The following is a 21,521-nucleotide window of genomic DNA, read 5'->3' on the forward strand; positions in this document are numbered from 1 at the left end:
TTGATGTGTACAAACTTTAATTACAGATAAATGTCCAAATCAGTGATAATATGTCCATATGATAAGGAAGCGGACAGCTGATACTGATAATTGTATCTGCCTTCTGACCCAAAATGAAATACCAGAAGACATGAAAGCACAGATATGTTATCATCATTATATTTAAAGAGTGTAAAACACATCACTGGGCTTGGGGTTCATTTGCTGTATCGGCCATTAACACTGGCTGTTCTGTAAAGCCCACTTTATACTTCTGAATCGAGTGTACGCCGTAGCTACGTTGTAGGCTGTGTTGCACACGTAGCCTTCGATGTACACTGACATGCACCTCTCCAAAAATGTAACAACGCGTCAATTCTACACGGACCGCAAGCGCTGTGATTGGCCTGCCAGAACCCCCCCCCCCCCCCCCCCCAATGCTCCCTCGGCATGTGTAACTGCATGTCGATGCAGACAAGGACACAGAAGTATAAAAGAAAATCAACGGTAAGCCACGGCTTAGAGGCTACGGTACAGGTCCGACGCAGAAGTATAAATCAGCCTTAAGGTGTGATTTAAGACTTCCCTGTTCCAGCACAAACACACTCCTTTATCCTTGAGAGAGAGAGGGTACAATAGAAAGGTTAAACCACATTATGTTTGATAAGGTCTATTCAATAATAGATTCTGAGCTTGAGGTAGGGGCATGAGAAACAGTTTAACTGCATTCCTTTAATAGGGGCCAAGCACTGAATGTGCGAATACACCTATTGAAATCGTTAGCGTTCCTATTATTATTCTTCTTCTTCCGCCAAGGGAGCCTATGGCAGCCCATAGAACCATTTGTGGGAAAGTTGTAACAGTTTGACATTCTGATAGAGGACAGTCCCAACATTAAATACACCAATTTTGTTGTCTAACTCATTCCCTCTAGCACCACTACCTGTCCAAATTTTCACTCATATTTATGCGAATAACTTTTGATCCGTAAGGCCTAGCAACAAAATTATTTTTCTGAGCTCATGACGATTTGATTGTAATTTTGCGTCATAAAAATGTTCCCGCCATTTTGAATTATGCGAAACTTGTTCTAGACAGTTTGTCCAATTTTCACCAAAATTGAGCCAGATCATCTTCAGACAATGTTGACAAAAAGTTATGGAATTCAAGTTGATCCATACAACCGTTCGCAAAAAACGGGCAAACAAATTTTACGTAGAGGTTGTGAAAATACACTTAAGGCGATCTCTCTTTATCGTATATAGCTATATCGTATTCAGACCAAATTTGGTACGTCCTCACAAGCATAACCCGAGGTTGCTGCACCACCTACTGGTCCGGAGATATGAAAAATGGCTATTTTTGCAGTTAACTCCTGAATGGTTTGGGATAAAAAAATTGGTCTTTTTAGATTTGGGGCGACATGCCCAGTTGAATGATATCCAACTTTACGGTATAGGCCATTTTGAATTTTGTGCTAAATGCTGCATTTTAAGAATGCATGAATGGATTGTTGGTATGGGTCATCAGCACAGTGCCCTGAAGGAGCCTGAGAAGTTTCGGACAGGCGCCACCTAGTGGTAAAATCTATTTTTCAAACGCTTATAACTTTGGCTGTGGTCAACTTATTTTCACAAGAGTAACTTTTTTGTCTCCTGAATTCTTGCCGAGTCCAACGATATCAAACATGGCAGGTTTCAATTTATGGTTTGTGCAGCGTTGTGATTTAACGCTTAAAAACATTTACAAATATCTTTGAAACCGTTTGTCCAATCGAGATGAAACCAGCGTAGGAAACATGGAATACAAGTTGGTTAACTAATTGGTTTAACCCAAATGTCAAAATTTTGATAGGAAGTGGCAAAAAAAAACAAAAACAAAAAAAAACAAAGTTGTCCACGGGTCATTTTTTATGTTGTTATTGATATAAATGTCTAACTCTGAAACAAAATGAGATATTGACACCAAACTTGACACGCATATGTATGGGCTCACTCTCTCTATGGACACATAAAAAATGGTGGGATTGTGCCTATAGGTGGCGCTATAATAGAAAAAAAATATGAAATTGCCATTGACTTAAATAGAGGTGTATGATAAAAAAAATGCTAGGCCTTTGTTTTACTAACGCTTTAGCACATCATTACGAAACTTGGTATGTATCTTTGGCACCATGCCCTGATGGTACTCAAAAGGTTTTGAGTTGTGGTCAAATGTTATAATGAAATTTACAAAAATGCTAATAACGTTTGATTAAATTAGCCTATTGTAACGAAAATGATCATAATACATTCCTTGGGTCATGCGAGAACATAGATACTAATTCTGCCATATTAGGCCAAACTTGTTTTTGTCAAAAATCCGATTGACCAAAATCGAATTGTATCATCTTCAGACAGTGCCGACAAAAAGTAATGGATTTCCTGTCGATAGACAATACCGTTTTCGTATACCTCGGCGACAAAGTTGAGGCATTCTGCCAAAATGATTCTTGAGGCTGTATCTCTGCAATGTTTTGACATACTAACACCAAAATTTGCATGTGTCATTGTTACCTTACTCTGACCACACCACATAAATTTCTTAACTGTGCCACCAATTGGTCAAAAGAAAAAAATGTATTTATAATTTTACAGCTATTTTGCCTAAAGTGATCTTAGGTCTTTAATGGCTCATTGTTGCAGTTGGTCTGACACTCCCAGTCATGTTGGTATGTCTTATTGTCTTCTTTCTGCTTGGCCCTGATAATGGCTGCTTGCAGCTATATATACATTATTATTATTATTGGCCCTTACAACTCAGATTCCCATAAGACAATAAGTTGAATTCCGACTACCTGACTGAATCCTGCTCAACCAGATTTCATCTGTATACACCCAATTTAATTAATTCTTCTGCCAGTGTGCTAAAAATATGCTTTATGCCGAATGTCACATAAACAAACAGGAAAACCGGTCTCATAGCAGGTCTCCATCGGCACAACACCAGTGGTGCCAGTGGATTAAGGGAACTGGCCATGACCAGCGATGGGATTAGGAAGTCAGGCAGAAGAAGATCTCCGGATAGGACCGGTGAAGACAAGGATTCCAGGGTGGGGACTTGGGTGGGAACTGGATCCGCGGACCACAGATCTATCAGGTCTACGTCCGCTTCTGGCTCCAAGATGGACTGACCCACATGCGTCGACTCCGGGTGTTTGATGTTCTCCGGCTCAGGTTCCTGGATGAATGCCTCAGACTTGCAGGCTGTGAGGGAGAGGCCGCCATGTCAGAGCATCCAGAGGCTAAATACCTCAACATCTGCCGGTTCTCGGGGAGGAGAAGACACCATGCTGGTGAGTCTATGTTTGTTTCTTTACTCGTTCTTGATGGTCGGTTCTTCTGTTACGATATGGTGGTTGTGGAAAGGACATGACGAAGATGTTGATGTAACACAAAGTCTTTAATAAGCAAACTCCGAAAGAAGATTCACAATCACGTAAAACGTAAACGACAAGGGACTGAACAGAAAAGGGAGTATAAATACACAGGGTAAATGAGGACACTAAACAGGAACAGCTGGACTAATCAGACACCATGGCAACTAATGAGAACTAATACAGACGAGTTAGAAAATGAACTAAACTGAGCATAACTGTGACACCTTTAAAGAAGACAGTGATATTAATCAGCTAACATGATTAGCAGGGGTTATTTTGCATTAATGACTGGCTGACTACATTATTTCACGTACACAGCTATTTACCAACTAAATTAATAAAAGGACATGAAATAAGCTTTAATACGTTTCATTATTTGAGAAGAATGACAATGGAGTGATGCAAGGGGTATCACACACTGCATAGAAAGACAACTGTACATCCAGAGATCCAAAAGTCTGCGCCTTGCTTTAATGCTTTTATTACAAATAATACTACGAGTATATGAATTTGATTGAAAATGTACAATTGTATGTTGCTCTTTGGACCTTAGCGCTTGAGCTCAGACTCTACAAGTTTGTGTAAAACCTGATGATCATATTCTCTAGCATGATTTGATATTGATCTAAAATAAGTAAGAACATCTGATCATCTGTACAAAAGAATCATCATCAGTGACAGTAAAGCCATTTCTAATGTTCAAAAATATTTCTATTTCAAATAAACACGGTTCTTTTAAACATTCTATTCATCAAATAAACCTGAAAAAAGTATCATGGTTTCCACAAAAATATTGTTTTCAAAATTTATTAGAAATTATTCAATTTCTAAAGCACCAAATCAACATATTATAAATGATTTCTGAAGGCTCGTGTGACACTAAAGACTGAAGTAATGGCTGCTGAAAATACAACTTTGCCATCAAAGTGATGGCAAAATTTCATTTTTCAATATATTAAAATATAAAAAAAGTTATTTTTCAATTGTAAATGTTTTTACTGAATATTGAGAATATAATAAGAGACTTCTTTCAAAATTATTTAAAAAATCTTACTGACCCCAAACTCTTGGTAGGCCTAAGTAAGTCATGTTTCTTAGTATTATATAGCTTTTTAATGCTATTTAAAGCTTTTTAATGTCCAGATTATTTTAAATATTTTCCATGTTAATTTTTTTCATACTGACTTTTGGATCTCCGGAAAAGTGGATGTCCACATCCAAAACGCTGTTGAACGCAAACAGTCAGTATCCCCTATAATCATGTTTAATGTAAAATCTATTTTAAATTGCATACACTTTCCGGGCAAATGAATAGCTGTCAGAGAACCAGACCTCTAACAGCCAAACCAAAGCAAGGAATGGACCGACTGGTAAGTCTGGAAAGATCTAGAGTTTACAAAATGCTCTCTATACACCCTTCACTTTCTGTAGAGCCAGATTCCAAGAGCAACTTTTCCAGTCTATTAGTCAGCATTGACTGAAGGGTCCATTCAGCTCTCACTCTCATCAGAATTCAACTGACAGCTTATAAATGGTGCAGTGAGATCCAGTTGATCGCTAGGTATCGTCTAATTAATTAAGATATATTCAGAGAACTATTACAACCTTAAAAGTACTTTATAAAAGTATAAAAACAAAACCAGGATTAATGAATGTTCTTACCTTCAACGTAAAGCGACATAGTGCTACAGTATCTGTCCTCTAAACTCTATGAAATGCAGTTCGGTTTAATATCACAACAACAATAATCCTGTTTTTCTGTCATGGGAAGAAGAGCAACATAGAAACAATCCAGTCGGGATGTGAGGCGTATTGGTATTATTATTATTAAGACAGAAAGTCAGCTGATCGGTTCTCTCATTCTGTTCGAGAGCGCTTTCCTCTGGCGTTCACGCGATTTTAAATGAACCATCTCTCTCTCGCTCTCTCTCTCTCTCGCTCTCTCTCTCTCTCTCTCTCTCCCCTCTCCTCCCACTGACTATCAAGTAACGCAGGGTGAATAAACGACTGCCTCGTCGACCTTTACTCGCGGGCGCATTTATTGCTCAAAGAAGACGACGTGTTATATTAAAAGGCGAAGCAATTATGTGTATCTCCGTGTGTGTAAATGTGGGGCTTGCACTTGTGCTCAGCCCCTTTAGTCTGTCATTATTCAACACGTCACATTAGTCCAGTCGTACTTCCTCGATCACGTCCACCCGATCCTGGTTGTGTCTTGGGATCATTTTAAAGATTTTGAGACCACAATTTGTTTAGTTTAGGGGGAAAAGTGGTGTTCTCCTATGCGAAAACCTAGCAAACGCTTAACGTTGTCTTTGCATCAAAAAACGGCGACTTTTAGAAATTATTTAGGAGTATAGGAACACGGAGGTGGTTCCACGGTGTTAAGGTATTATAATTGCACTGCGAATGTGAAAGTAGATTTTAAGTGTCTTACTCTGAAGGCTGAATGATGCTGTCGGGGAGCTGCTGAAGGTTGTTCCGGAACAGCGACGTGTTTCCCTCTCTGACCAACCAACTTTCTTCTCTCAGAAACAGCAGTGCGGGGTCACTGGAACACTGCGGAAGTGCTTCACTAAAAACATTGCTTAACACACCCTGAATATCATACGTTTAATATGGTTAAATTTCAAAGAGCTGCTTAGAAAACCAAAATTATATACGTCACGTGTCATTCATTTTTTTCTGGTAATTATTGTGATTTATCCCGGTTACTTAGTCTTGATGAATGGTGATTATGAATGAATCTGTATTAGTTCACACTCAGATTGTAACAAGGAACAGTGGGATATTTTAATTTATGAATTAAACAAATGCAAGCTATGTATTACCAGCGTTGGTGTAGATTTAATTCCAAAGCATAAAAAAAATGCAAAGGGAAAGAAATGTAAACTCACAGTAACCAATGATAGCGCTGCATTTCAGAGCGGAGCATCTCATTGGCTGAGTTCAGTCGGGCCGCAGTGTTGCCATGTCCGTATACTAAAATATGACTTCGGGATTCACTAATAAGTATAAACTATCAAGGGTTTCGTTTTTTCCCCAGCTTATCCGTAGAATACGGTCATGTTTTGGGGTATCTAGTGCATGGGGTCCTTAGTACAATAAAACACCACATACCTTAATTATTATTTAAAAAACAGAAAATATTGGGGTAGTTTTTCTATCGAGATTTGGCAACACAGTCGACAAGGCCACGTCTGCAAACTCACACCAATGACCTTGCAGGACAGAACGTTTAACTCTTTTCACAGTGAATGTAGTGTCAGAGAACAAGTACAATATTTTGTTTTTCTAATATTTCTAAGTGAAGCCAAGAATGTTGGTTACACTTTAAATGTGCCCTTGTTACGGTGTAAGTATATATTTAAGTACTGAGTAATAGTAATTAACTACATGTACTCACTATGGGATTAGGTTTTGTTACATGTAATTTTGCACAATTTATAGTTATTACTATAGCAAATACATGTAACATGCGTAACAAGGACACATTAATATTAAGTGTTACTCAATTCAGTGTAAACTGCAGTGTGCAAAAGATTGATTTATTAATGTATGAAAAAATATCTTTTAAAGTATGAATTTTAATGTCTGGATTAATGTCTTTATTGCTGGTTTCTACATATAAACATGTTACAGTAACTTCAAAGCCAAAATACTTTAACACATTAAACATTCCTTGTTCATTTCTGACAAACTCCTATCAGACATGTAACAGTTGAAATTTCAGTAACAGCTGGATAATGAGACAGAAAGACCTAATTTATGTACTCTTGAGTCCTTTCCAGGCTTTAGTCCTCATTTATGTAGATCTAGATCGGAAAGGGCAGTCTACAAATGGTTAACATTTTGTTTTAGACTATTGTTTCTCCTTACATGACAGATGGAAGACCAAAAACAGGCAGGGGAAACAACCAAAGTCCCTGCTAAACAGCAAGACTAGATTCCAATTCTGAAAAATCAGCCAAAATCCAGCCGCAAAAGGAGGAATTAGGATTTTAAGTACATACAGTTCTAGAATTCATGTAACAGTTTCAGGGGGGAAAACAACAAAGATTTTCTGGAGTGTTTTACAAACGTGCTTCTGGAGTTTTCTGGCCATCTAAAAGTGGTGTAGATGTCTGGGTTTTTAGTCACACACCCAGGAAAGAGACAGCTGTGTCTCTTTCCTCCACTAATTCAGCTGCTGTTGCATCCATCTTGGCTCTTGAAAAGTCATTGATGGCCAGCCCATCAACAATCTTCCAGGTCTTGTCCTGAAGAAAAAGAGAAGTGTTGCAATGGTGGATAAAAATCATACTTTTCTAGTTGATTAGAGTATGATAAATAGATAATCTCAGAATCTCAGGACTCTGAGTGAATAAATCCATGGGGTGGAGATTAAGGAATAGATATCAGGCACAGATTTTGAGAAGGTTTCATGACAAACCTTGATTGAAACAGGGAATGAGTAAATTAGGTCCCCAGGTACTCCATAAGAGTTTCCAGTGGAATAGACACCCATAGAGATGAACTCACCCTATAATACAAACACAAGAACAGTTCAGAACAAGTGGCCTCCCTGTATAGCATCACACAATAAGCAGAACACTTCAATTTGACACTATCATATTATGCCATCATATTGAAGATGAAATTACTTGTAGACAAGTAAATACTTAATAATGCAACTGTTATTGTTTTTGTGTGGGAATGGAAAAAAAGACTAATGAGCAAATAATGTTATCACACAGTCCTTGTGCATTTCTATTTCATATTGCTCGACTTTTTAGCCCCATCACGCGTCTTCCATGTTTATTAGACTGACTTTGAGCCTTCTTTTGTCAAAAATGGCTGGACAACACATAACTTTAGAGTAGAAGATTCCTTCATAGATAAAAACTAGTCAGCTGTAATTCTCAACTAGGGGGCCAAGGCCCTAAAAAAAAAAGTTGACCTCGGGAGTGCCTGTCCAGATGTCTCTCATGTGGTCACAGATGGCCTTGGCGGCTGACATGGCACTGGAGAGCTTCCTGGCCTTAATGACTGCAGCACCACGCTGCTGCACTGTCTGTGAAACAGAGGAAGAGTGGAATAACATTAGATCACTCCAATCAGTAGTCATGTGCAAACGGAACGTTGCTACAATGGACCTACTTAAACTAACCAACTTTCTTATTACTAAATAAATGTCATACACTTGAATGCTAATAAACATACTATAATATTCTTGCTTCAGTAGTGTGCCATAGTAAATAAGCCAACAGTGACCTCCACAGGAGGAGGAAGTCATAGCAGACAACACTTACAGAAATGAATTCTCCCTTCAGCCAGGATTCGTCCTTCACTGCATCGAATGCAGCCACGTCCTTCCCCTCCACAATCACCTTGCAGTGGTGGACGTCAGGGTACTGTGTAGACGAATGATTTCCCCAGATGATCACATTTTTCACACCGTTTGCTGAAATGCCACAACGTATTGCCACCTAGAGGACACATAGTGCAGTACTAGTTAGTGAGAGAGTTGGGCATAAATTGAACAATTTCATAAACAAGCTTCATTACCGTGGACCATCCAACAAGGGGGTGTTTTACCTGGGAGCAAGCCCTGTTGTGATCCAGACGTGTCAGACAGGAGAAATTCTCCTTGGGGATGGACGGGGCAGATTTGGCCGCAATCAGACAGTTGGTGTTGGCTGGGTTACCAACAACTAGAACCTGCATATTAAAACACAAGGGTCAAAATACTGCCTTCACATTTGATTATCTTTACTTCTGCCAAATGGGCAAGCTCTTAATTAGGTCACGGTCATCGGGCTGTTATTCACCTTGACGGTTTTCTTTGCATACTTGTCTAGTGCCTCCCCCTGAGACTTAAAGATGGCAACGTTGGCCTTAAGTAGGTCCTTTCTCTCCATGCCGTCTCTCCTTGGCATGGAGCCCACCAGGATTGCAGCATCCAAATCTTTGAATGCAACGTCCTCTTTATCGGTGGGGATGACCTCTGAAACAAAAAGGCACAGATAGTGATAATAGAGTAGATGGAGGGTAAACAACACCAGCAAACCTCAGGAAGTCACAAGACAACATAGAACTAAAGAACCTGAATAATGTGAAAGACCCCATTATTAAAACTTAATATGTAAAAAGTATCAGCTTTTACAGTTATAAAATAAATGTATAACTGGTTCCAGATTGAAATAAACAGAAAAAATATTTAGCTGATACTACTTATTTACAACTAATTCTTATTAACACAATTTTCATTAAATATGAAATAATAATAGTGTGTCATTTACATTACATTAATTATATATCATGGTAATATTTTTTGAACTCATGTATTTATTATATATTTTTTCTTTGGGTAAAGGTGGTTGTTATGAATGTAAATGTCATAATGCAAATATATTGTTTATATGTACATAAAGCCACTGATTTTTTTCTTTGGGGTGAAATGTGACCAATGGCATATTTTGGTTTCACCCATCAAATTTGGCCCTCCAGAGTTTTTGGTTGATAGTTTTGTTCCATACACTTGACAGCTCACACACTGTCAACCTTCCTATACCATCCTATGATAGGAACCACAATCCTAAGTTTAGCTACCCTTTCAGCTGGGGATAATACAGGCAGCCAATCAGATTGCTCTGAGCTCTCGTCATTTGTGCAGTGAAAACACAGGCCTTTAAGACTGCGTGTCTGGCACAAAGACTAGAGAACACAGGGCCTCATGACAGTCCATTCTGTGTGTGAGTGTACCTCTCAGAAGTGGGAGGGCACAGTCCTGCAGCTCCATAACGACACCCTCCAGCACAGGCAACATGGGAGTGATGTCCAACATAACCAAAACGAGGGGCTGAAAGAGAGAGGGAAAGTGAACGTTAGTGCATTACTTGCATAACTGTCACAATATATTTGTGACCTGCACCTAAGTATTAATCTCATCAGATGTTGGCTGTCAAAGACATATATGGTGCATACTCCTATAATTAGTCAAACAGCATGAATGATACAACATCCTTTAATTGGATGTGACTGCATAAGCCAAATCCTGCCTTTACCTGATCTTTACCGAAGACATCTCCCTTTGCAATGCCATACAGCAGAGAGTATGCGATCTGCCCTGCGGCGCCGGTCACCAGGACTCTAATAGGCTCAGCCTACAGCAAAACAAGAGCGAAAGAATTATAAACAATAGATGTAAGGTAGCATAGAAAATAACAGTGATATTAAATCAACCACTCAGGAGTTCAGTTAGAACATATAAATAGCATAGTCCTGGCAAACTCTGCCAGAAATACGTGCTGGGATATTTTTAAACTGGGAGACATTTTATATATTTCTTCAATGAACTCCCTTTCACCATTCGGCACTTCTTCAGAAACGTTCATTTGGTTGCAAATGAATGTATCTGCATTATATTCAGAATCACTAATCTTGTGCACAGGGTTAATACACCTCAAAATGCCTTAAACTGTTTGATATAAGGAATATCATATGCAAACAAAAGTGCTTGACTTCCATATTCTAACAAGTGTAATCAACATTATGCAGGTCTTGGTTCCCGATCAGTATTTAACAGATAACTGCAAAGTTTAGGTTCTGCTTCTTAATTCTTAAAGTAAAACTTTCCACACAAATGTCATTTTCCGCTAACATGATCATATCTCGACAGTAAAATGCACAATTCAATTAAAATGTAACTTGGAATATTATTTTTTCTTACCATTTTTAGTTGGTTTAGAATGACAGCGGCTCTCTAAATGCTCCGGTGATTGCGGAGGTCACCCCTATATTCCCTCACGAGGCAACAAGTTGTGGCTGCACCTGCGTTTCAAGTGTCTTCTGGGAAATGTAGTTTTTAGTGGCCGTACAGACGTTAATTTGGTTTAAATAAAGACTACAATTCCTATAAGATAATCACGGGAACGGACTCCTCTTCCATGAGTCGAACGTACGACTTATCAGAGCGAATCGGTTCTTTCAAACAGTTCGTTTCAAAACACCGATACAAAAAACCATGTAGTTTGTATGCAGTCATTATTCAGGTCATAAAATATTCATTTAATTTAAACATATTTAAATTTACAATAGGTCTAAACAGTGCCGTGCACTTTACAATCTATTATACTTATTTTAAGTATGTTGTATAGCATTTCTGCTATTTGATCATTAAATTTGACAAAGTTCAAAGAGTCGCAGTAAACACAACGTTGACTGATTAATTGAAAAAGATCCGACTCTCAATATAACGATTCGCTGCATAAAAACATAATTTGCTCATAAAATAACATAAAGCAGGTTTAATGGTTTCTTAGTTTATAGGTTTATATATACACGTGTGTGTGTGTGTGTGTGTGTGTGTGTGTGTGTGTGTGTGTGTGTGTGTGTGTGTTTGTAAGTGTAGGCCTATTTGGACAATAAAGCACTAATCGAAAAATAACCAAAACATTCCTCGAAAAAAACACCAAATTTGTAAAGAATTGGTAGGGTTTGTGAACTCATGTAAATGGTACAAGTACGGATATCTCAATTCATCCTGACTGGAACAATTCTTCCTGACAGGAACAACCCGGAAGATAATAAGTTTACCGTAATGTTTGGAAAACAACGCGGGTGAAAAGTAAACAGTGATGGAGAGTTTACAGTTGCGTCCGTTGCTTAGACACTCTTGAAATCATGAACATCTCAATGGTTGGAAACAGCTAACATACTGTAAAATATCGTGTGAAAATGTATTAAAGTTACACAACTGAAGGAGGACCGCGTTTAACTGTAACCATTTAATTTATGCAAGCGTTTTCTCCTGGAGGTATATTAATTTGTATTCGTCTGGCAACAAACACACACGGCACCTTTGGCATCAATTCAGTCAAGTGGAAATCAACAGATTATTTGTGAACTACTAAACGGTGAGTCCATGAATGTGTCAGAGCAGCCTGTGCACTGAAGGAACGTTACTATTTGGTGAATCATGCATGTGTATGGTATATACATTTTTTGTAGAAGCTGTTGTACAGTGCAAAACAATGTAACGTTAGTAGTTTTTCTCGTATCAGTCAGATATTTTGGAATTCCGCGGTCTACCACCGGTTCCACTGACCGGTTAAGATTCACTTGTGGCGGCTTGTGGTTTTGTCGAGAGCGTGGAAATATTATTAGTGGCCACGAGGTGTGTCTAGTTTATAAATAGGACTATAGACAATTATTACTCGTAATCTAGGTAACAGAACTAACGTTAGCTAGCCTACCATTATATAGCCTATATATTATAGCTTGGGAATGTAACAAGGGCAGTGACATATTATGAAAAGTAATGTCAGAAACGATCAAAACTAGGTTATATCTTATATCCCCAATTACAAACATATGGAAATATCCCATCTCTTTTTGGATGCAGGAGTTAGTAATTCAACCATATTTCCCCATTCTGAAAAATATTTTCAATTAGTAAGGAGAGTTGTCAGATAGTTTATTCTAACTCTAACAAACCCAATTATTCAACTGATCTGCTATTTTATTCTGTCTGAAAATACAGCCATGTCATCACACCCTGTATGTCTCTATGATAGCTGTCCTCCTATATTGAGAGGTTGATATAGGGCCTTTGTATCAGTTCAGTGTTGTGAGGACCCTTGCTCTGGGTGCGATAGGTGATCTCCCTGCTGCATTTTACATGAACTCATTACAGGCTCATTACAAACTGCCTGACAAAGGAGCTGGGGATAGTGTTGCAGCTTCATGTGATGTACATGAACATAACAACACCACACTCTTCTCCACAACCCAGTTTATGAATGCTTTTTAATCCTTTTAAACAATTTCTGTCAGATTACTGGATATAGTTGTATGCATTTAATTGTTGGAATAGATTATTATATTCAGAATATTTTATATAAGACATTTTTGAAGATATCCGAGCCTGCCAGTGCCTACCTTGTTTTCTTTCTTTTTTCTCTTTCTTTCTCTCTCCTTTAGGCTTTTTCATTCACGCTGTGTTTTGTGAGACTGGTGTTTTATAACACCTTCGGTTTTCTGTAAAAGGTCAAGTGTGTCACACCTATACAATACTATATAATGCATATTTGTATAAATAAATACATTGTTTTAGTTAGATACTACTAGTGAGATGAGTTTTGGAATATGTATTCTTGTCAAATTGTAAAGCAAACAGATGCATCCAGATATCGGTGTGTCAGATCACTTTGGAACACATATTTAACCTTTAAATCACATAACCTTTGCTCTTTCCCATGACAGGATTGTCACTCTAGCAGCTGCAGTTTTGAAATATTTTAGTAGTGCAGTATCAGATTGCACACTATGAAGACTGAAATTCTAGAATAATCCAGACCTGCTTCAACAAGCCCCCTTAATCTGTACTAGACGTTAGTCAACTCACTTCATGTTAAACTATTGAAAATGAAATTTGAAATCAGTCAAATTAAGTCATTAATAATAACAAATGAAGCAACTTTTATGTCCGAACAACTGCACCCGAAAATGGCACTAATTATTATCGAGCAATTGTTGTGAGATACTTTTTTATTCATTTTTCAGCAGTTAAGACTTACTGAGCCGAAGGTTGTTTGGTACTCTTAGTTTAAATAAATAATAAGTTGACTGATTTCAGGCTTCTCTTTGTGGATTAAAGTCATATCTCAGCTGTCATGTTTCAGATGCTGTCCCCTGATTCAGTGCACCTCTATCAACGCACGCTCTAGTGACCTTAGCTGGTTTCTGCTGCTTTTTTTGGTTTGTTTTTTTAACTGCACAGATTTTGTGGACCTGCATTGTTCGTGTCATGTCAGTGGGAATGTTTGTTATTGTGTCTAATGCTCATGCTGTACCTGGTGACATGAACAGGATGTTCATGGTCTGTGCATAGAGGGAAAATCAAAACAATACCTGGTATACGAGAACATCTGCACTCCTTGACCTCATCAAACTAACTATAAAGAGGTACACTGTGGGATGTGTTATGAGTGAACTCAGTGCCTGAGTGAGCTATGAGGAAGGTGAAAGAGGAAAAATATTGTGGGTTTGGGTGAGAGAGTGTGAAAACGAAAAAGAGCTTTTGACTTTTTAAACTCTTGCTTTCTGTGACATGAGGTCAGACTAGTTTTTTGGACAGTGAAGGAAGATATATTTGACTATTTATTGTTTTTGAGGCGGTATGTTTATATATACTATCCATATCTGTCAAGAATGACCTGAATAGTGAAATATATCAAAAATGACTCTTCAGCAAGGCATTAAATGGGTCAACATCAAATAAATGCTGATCTTTTGAACTTTCTATTTATCAAAGAATCCTAAAAAAAAATCATTATCATTGTTCCCACAAAGCAGAACAACTGTTTTCAACACTGATAGAATAAATGTTTCATGAGCAGCAAATCAGTATATTAGAGGATTTCTGAAGGATCATGTGGCACTGAAGACTGGAGTAATGACTGCTGAAAATGCAGCGTTACCATCAGATAAATAAATTACATTTTAAAATAGAAAATAATTATTTTAAATTATAATAATATTTCACAATATTAGTGTTTTTATTGTATTTTTGATCAAGTAAATGCCGCATTGAGCATAAGAGACTTCATTCAAAAACATAAATAAAATCAGTGTACATAAAAGATGGGACACATTTTCAATATCTGGCCTTTTTTTTCAATTTCAGTGGCATTACTGTTTACCCCATACTGTTGATTTCAGCAAGGTCATGATGACATGTCATTTTATTGTATGGTGGTATCATTGCTCCATAGACGTTGGTTCTTTTTGTTTGTTTGTCTTTTTAACTGAAACCATCGGTATTCACCCATGGTAGAAATGACAGAATTGGCACTATGAAAGTGCCAAGTATTATGTGTTCTGTACACGGACGTTTTGTAATCCATGTTGATTAGATTAAGATTACATACCCTTATTTTTGTGATTCTAAATATTTTTTTATTCCCTCTATATCACAATGAGCTGCTTTATTCAAAGGCAGTTGTATCTCTTGGTGATCTGGGACTGTCTCCAAACCAGACAACTGTTATCTCTCTTCCATTATCTGGTAGCAAAAATCATCTTGATAATTTGCTGTCTCTCAATGGGGTTATGTGAGAACTGTGATGTCCATCACTGAACTTATTTCTTAGCATGATCTTAGATAATTTTTCTAGTGCCCTAAGTTTGAACTGCAGTTCTGCTTTGTGAACAATAGGTGTCAGTGTAGCACTAGTTTTGTAGTGTAATTTCTAGAACAAAAATGCAACCAAATAATAAACAAGAAACGCCTAAAAGCCTTTGAACCTTTATATTCAACAAATCACTGAATGGATTTATTTTAATTGTGCTCATTTACAACCGGCACTTTTTTTGGAGGAGTTTCAAAGGCACAACATTTAGTTCCAGCCCCTTGAAACCTGACTGGAAGTAATTGAGCGAGTGTTTAGTTTCTCCTCCTTTAGGGGTTTTAAAGACAACCGCATTTCAAGTTGTCACATTGTTTCACAAATGTACAGCTGGGTTCTCCTGGCTCGTGATCATTCTAAGTGCTCTTTGATTTAGCTTCAAACAACAAAGCCCTCAGGAGTATTTACTCAAGAATGCTTTTTCAAACCCAGACTTCCCCATGCCTGTCAACTACACACTCTGTCAGCCTCAAACTTTCCCATGCCTGGTAGCCACACACACACACACACACACACACACACACACACACACACACACACACACACACACACACACACACACACACACACACACACACACACACACACACACACACACACACACACACACACACACACACACACACACACACACACACACACACACACACACACACACACACACAATCTCTGATCAAAGTGAAAGCACACACTTCACCTGCTTATAAAGCAGTCCCGCCCTCCACCTGTCAATCACCCTGTCTATCCTCTTCTGTGTCTGGTAAACATGCCATGAAATCCGTTTTGAAATCAAAGCGCAGAGATACTGCTGTCAACTTAATTTGACAGACTGTATAATGTGAATTTTCCTTAGCATAAGGTACATAATATTTTTACACAACAATAACCAAATGAAATATGAGAGTATAATAAAAATAATTTTATATTATTATATATGATATTATGTTGTTATATTATATTATTAATTGTTGTGTGTGTGTGTGTATTGGTGCATGTTAAATAACAAGCTTTAGATACATTTTGCCCTAGATCACAATATCAATTAACTTATAAAGGTGGTGAACTGGCACTAGACTAAATTAATCACCTAGATTGTAGTTCTCTCTGTCTGACAGTGGAGTGTGCTGATGGGCCACATAACCATAACCTTCTTCAACGTTGCGTTGTGTTTGGTCTCTGGCTGGTCTTTTTTTTTGTTGTTGTTATTTTGTTGCTTGCTTCAACAATGCTCTTCTTCGAGTCCTACACATCCACTGCACTCATCAAAAGGAGTGAATCATTGCCTTGGGGATCAGAGGCTGGTGCTGTTCAAGTCGGCCTTTGTGTTCGACTGTAGCTGTCCAGCAATCAAAACATGTTGCATTAATTCAAATCCCTTAAACTGGACAGACAGTCCTGGCCTTCACACTCTCTTGCACAATGGTGAGAAATGGAGAGACGGAGAGACAGTGAGCATCCTGGACCAGGTCCTGAGTTTGAGGTTGGTTTTTTGTTTGTGTCTCTGTCAGTGTAGGGATTAGGCCTGTAGTCGCTGTGCCCTAAGTTACCGATGTTAGCTGGGATAGCGTTGTCATGCCAACCACAGCCTCCTGTCTGGATCATGGGGTAGTTGGGTCCTCCAAAAAAAGCTTGCTCGCATTTACTGTATGCAGGTGTGGTTTGGGGTGGGTCCAGTGCCATTTGTCTGAGAGAAAAAAAAGTTTCAATACTTTCAGTCATCTGTGTTTGTGTGTGTCCTGTTCTCCCTCTTTCAGTGCTAAAATTTTTTATAAGTTTCACAGGCAAGGCTTAAGCCTAGTCCCAGACTAAAATGCATGTTTTAGCTGTTTTAACCGAAAGCAACTTGTCTTGCACTGGTATACACTATATTGCCAAAAGTTTTTGGACGTCTTATTCTTAATCCTTAGGGTTTAATATGGAGTTGGCTCACCCTTTGCAGCTATAACAGCTTCAACTCTTCTGGGAAGGCTTTCCACAAGGTTTATGAGTGTGTTTACAGGAATTCTTGACCATTCTTCTAGAAGCGCATTTGTGAGGTCCGACTCTAATTTATCGCAAATGTGTTCTATCGGGTTGAGGTCAGGAGTCTGTGCAGGCCAATCAAGTTCCTTCACACCAAACACACTCATTCATGTCTTTTAGACCTTGCTTTGTGCACTGGTGTGCAGTCATGTTTGAACAGGAAGGGGCCATCCCCAAACTGTTCCCACAAAGTTGGGAGCATGAAATTGTCCAAAATGTCTTGGTATGCCGAAGCATTAAGAGTCCCTTTTACTGGAACTAAGGGGCCAAGCCCAACCCCTGAAAAACAACCCAATGCAGTCAGGCAAGTACCGTTCTCCTGGCAACCGCCAAACCCAGACTCGTCCATCGGATTGCCAGACAGAGAAGCGTGATTAGTCACTCCAGAGAACACGTCTCCACTGCTCTAGAGTCCAGTGGCGGCGTGCTTTACACCACTGCATCTGACGCTTTGCATTGCACTTGGTGATGTAAGGTTTGGATGCAGCTGCTCGGCCATGGAAACCCATTCCATGAAGCTCTCTGAGCACTGTTCTCAAGCTAATCTGAAGGCCACACAAAGTTTGGAGGTCTGCAGCTATTGACTCTGCAGAAAGTTGGCGACTTCTGTGCACTGTGAACCTCAGCATGCGATGACCCCCGCTCTGTGATTTTACGTGGCTACCACTTCGTGGCTGAGTTGCTGGTGTTCCCAATTGCTTCCACTACCACTAAAAGTTGACCGTGGAATATTTATAAGTGAGGACATTTCACAAATGGAGTTTATTGCACAGGTGGCAACCTATCACGGTACCACACTTGAATTCACTGAGCTCCTGAGAGCGACCCATTCTTTCACAGATGTTTGTAGGATTTTGCAGTCTGCATGCATAGGTGCTTGATTTTGTACACCTGTGGCTATGGAAGTGATTGGAACACCTGAATTAAATTAGTGCCATTGTTTTGTCTTAAGATGCACAGAAGTAAAAAAAAAATTTCTAAGGCACATTTATAAAAGCTACTTAAATGTCCTAATTGAACTAAGGCCTAATCCTGGCTTAATCTAAACCCTGTCTGTGAAACCAGACCTGAGTCATCACAGTATATGACTGATTTTACAGTGTTGAAAAGTTTAAATGTCTCTTTTCTGTTTAGATAGGCCTAGATCTTTATCTGTTTGAGACAGTACGTTTACATGGAGCACTGTAATCGGTTTAAAAGTCCAATCTGAATGAAAATGCTCCATATAAACACCTCAATCGGAATAAAAATGGCCAAACCGAATGAAATTGTAATCGGTTTGAGAGGGGTGGGATAAACCTTTCCATGAACCGATCAAACGAAAAATTCCACCATGTAAACGTCCTGATCTGATTACTTTGAGTGCACGTCTTTCTGTGATAGCGCGCGAGCCTCCACAACTGAAGAGCGCGCGCCGCGCTCAAACCAGGCTAATGTTGACAAGAGAGGAAAGTTAATTTTTCTGAGGTATTAAACTTTTTATTTCGTAACTCGTTGAACATGATGTTGGAATAATGACACAGACATAGCCTGGCTACACATCTTATCTTGACAGCGTTTGACCTGGGCTTCAACTGCGCCTGACAGAAGAATACATTTTTCTGAGGTGATTCTTACACTTTACAACAAATAATGAATAGCTTGAATAGCTGGTGGCCGTTGAGAGTTGCCATTGCAACGGGGAACATTCAAGCTGCTGGAGAGGACATGTGGACATTTTGTTTCTCGTAAGTTAGATATTTAAAAAAAAGTTAAACAACTAAACTATTAAAGTCTGCTGTAATTACTTTTGTTAATATTTATAACTTTGTGATTATGGTATCTTTCCTTAATCTGAAATATCTATGCGTTTAGTAGCCTACTAGTATGCGGAGCACGTCTTGAATGCTTTCATTCTTGTTTCACCGTACATCCTATGTTTTTATTAATAATTTGGTTGCATTTTATAGTTAATTTTGTGTTTGTCAAAATAAATGAATTGAATTAATTCATCATTCATCATTCACAGCTGTTGAAATAGCCATTGTATAGGACATAAATTAGTTTAAACTACTGCATGTCCGCCCACAGAAAAATAAATAAATATAAAAATTACCAACACAACTATTGATCCGCGATACTAACGTTACGAATCTGATGCGGCAGACAAACTGTGTGCGCGTGTCACAAAATTATTCAGATTGAAAGTCAGCACATGTAGGCTAAACACCAGATCGGTTTAGATAACGTCTCATGTAAACAGTCCACTGAATCTTACAATCGGAATGATTTTAATCGGAATGACAAAAAAGTGCGCATGTAAACGTGGTTAGTGTCTATATATGGGAGTTGATCATTTTAAGGCAAGCTACAAGCTAACCTTGTTTTAAGGATATTTAGATATTTCTACTGAGAAACAAAACAAATATATTAATAATAATTTTTTTTTTGCAATCAACATTTGTTTTCTGGGAATAAAAAGTGATGTAGCACCAATATGAAACTCAAAAACAGTGGTAATTATGCTGTTCTTTGAGCACACTGGTCTCATGTGAGCATTTTAGGCCGTCAAAGTGTTGTAACTTGCGGCAGAGGCTTGACACATGCTCAAGTAAGACTCGGCCCACGTCACTCGCGCTGGCTCTTAGTCACACAACTGATTGGTGAGTAACACCTCATTTAGTTCGTCAGAAGAGTGTGATGTCTGAAATATGAGATCTCTCACAACCATTTTTAATTCTTTAACTGCTGCAGAATACTCTCTGAGCTCTAGTCGCGGCCCGCGGGCCCTGCTTGGGAAAGCTGATATAGGATCTGACAAGACAGGGCTTGACACAGCAATGCACTTCCCTGCTATTGTGTCCACTGACCTGGGGCCAGCCGCCTCCATTTGAGGATTTTCCCATATAAAGAGGAAGAGGGGAAACATGTGTATGTGTTGACTATCATCAGTCAAATGCAACATGTAGGAGCCATGGATAGAATAGCAGGGAGTGTGTGTGCTTGGTTTAACATCAACTGGGCATCCCATTAGAGTTGAAGCCATTATGTTTGTAGAGGGGCACTTGGTGGGTGTGTTTTGTGTATGCATGGCTGATCACTCTGGTTGTTTGTCAGATGGTCTCAGAGAATTTCCAGTCCAACCCAGCATTCCTTTTCCGCCTGCTCTCTCTGTTCTTTCTCACCCGCTCACAGACTCACATGATGATGCTCAAACTCAAATGTCAAGGGTCACAGGAAAATCCAACCTTTATTTTAAATTGAAAATAACTTTGTGTCTCGTCTCTGTCAGCGGTGAAGGCTTTAGGGGTCAGAGAAAGGGCAAGACTCTTATCCGGACTGCCAAAAACACCTGGAGGAAAAGAACATTTCATTACAAGTAATACTTCAATTGTCAGTGTAGTCTGTGCAAATTGTGATTGCTAGTAATCAAAGTTTTTGTTTCTTTGTCTGCTTTACACGCATCTCAACCAGCCTGACACAGCAACATTAGCTCCACCATTGGCCGGAGTTGGGGGTGGGACTATCTTTTTGTTTGACAAATGGCATGCAGGAAATGTTTAGGGACATGGAACCTGAGCAGGAACCTGTTTAAAAATAACCATATATTTTTCAAATATTTTTGGTGTCAGAAATTATATTGAATATGTTTATAATTATATAAAAAATATTATATAAATTATATTAAAATATTTTTTGACTAAATTGTTGGATGAGCATATACACTATAATTGCCAGAAGTATTGGGACACCCCTCCATGGCCACAGGTGTATAAAATCAAGCACCTATGCATGCAGATTGCTTCTACAAAAGTTTTGTGAAAGAATGGGTCACTCTCAGTCGCTCAGTGAATTCAAGTGATAGGTTGCCACCTGTGCAATAAGTCCATTCGTGAAATTTCCTCACTACTAAATATTCTACGGTCAACTGTTAGTGGTATTATAATTTACCT

At 38.7% G+C, this 21,521-nt stretch overlaps 3 protein-coding genes across 4 annotated transcripts in view; 1 reads left to right on the plus strand and 2 right to left on the minus strand.

Moving 5' to 3' along the window:
* The window catches only part of ugp2b (UDP-glucose pyrophosphorylase 2b), a 43,329-nt gene extending 37,387 nt beyond the window's left edge, over positions 1-5,942 (minus strand). The window contains exon 1 of one of the 2 annotated variants that reach the window (XM_079833559.1): positions 5,835-5,942. Coding sequence is in view for 1 of the 2 variants with exons in the window: in XM_079833558.1 (XP_079689684.1) it covers positions 5,060-5,078 (19 nt within the window). In the remaining variant the exon portion in view is untranslated. The other variant, XM_079833558.1, reaches the window with a different exon arrangement.
* A 284-nt stretch (positions 5,943-6,226) lies between these two features.
* On the minus strand, positions 6,227-11,225 carry mdh1ab (malate dehydrogenase 1Ab, NAD (soluble)). Its single transcript, XM_079833548.1, has 9 exons — positions 11,109-11,225; positions 10,444-10,542; positions 10,142-10,238; positions 9,208-9,383; positions 8,975-9,097; positions 8,689-8,865; positions 8,337-8,450; positions 7,830-7,919; positions 6,227-7,656 (listed from the first exon to the last, which is right to left on the minus strand). The coding sequence occupies exons 1-9, from the start codon at positions 11,109-11,111 to the stop codon at positions 7,534-7,536; spliced, it is 1,002 nt and encodes a 333-aa protein (XP_079689674.1). The 5' UTR covers positions 11,112-11,225; the 3' UTR covers positions 6,227-7,533.
* Positions 11,226-11,977: 752 nt separating this feature from the next.
* wdpcp (WD repeat containing planar cell polarity effector) overlaps positions 11,978-21,521 on the plus strand; it is a 76,767-nt gene continuing 67,223 nt past the window's right edge. The window contains exon 1 of the mRNA XM_079833734.1: positions 11,978-12,294. The gene's annotated coding sequence lies outside the window, so the exon portion shown is untranslated. The remainder of the gene's footprint in view (positions 12,295-21,521) is intronic.

Source organism: Gobio gobio (assembly GCF_949357685.1).
Source record: "Gobio gobio genome assembly, chromosome: 13".
Classification (NCBI taxonomy): Eukaryota; Metazoa; Chordata; class Actinopteri; order Cypriniformes; family Gobionidae; genus Gobio; species Gobio gobio.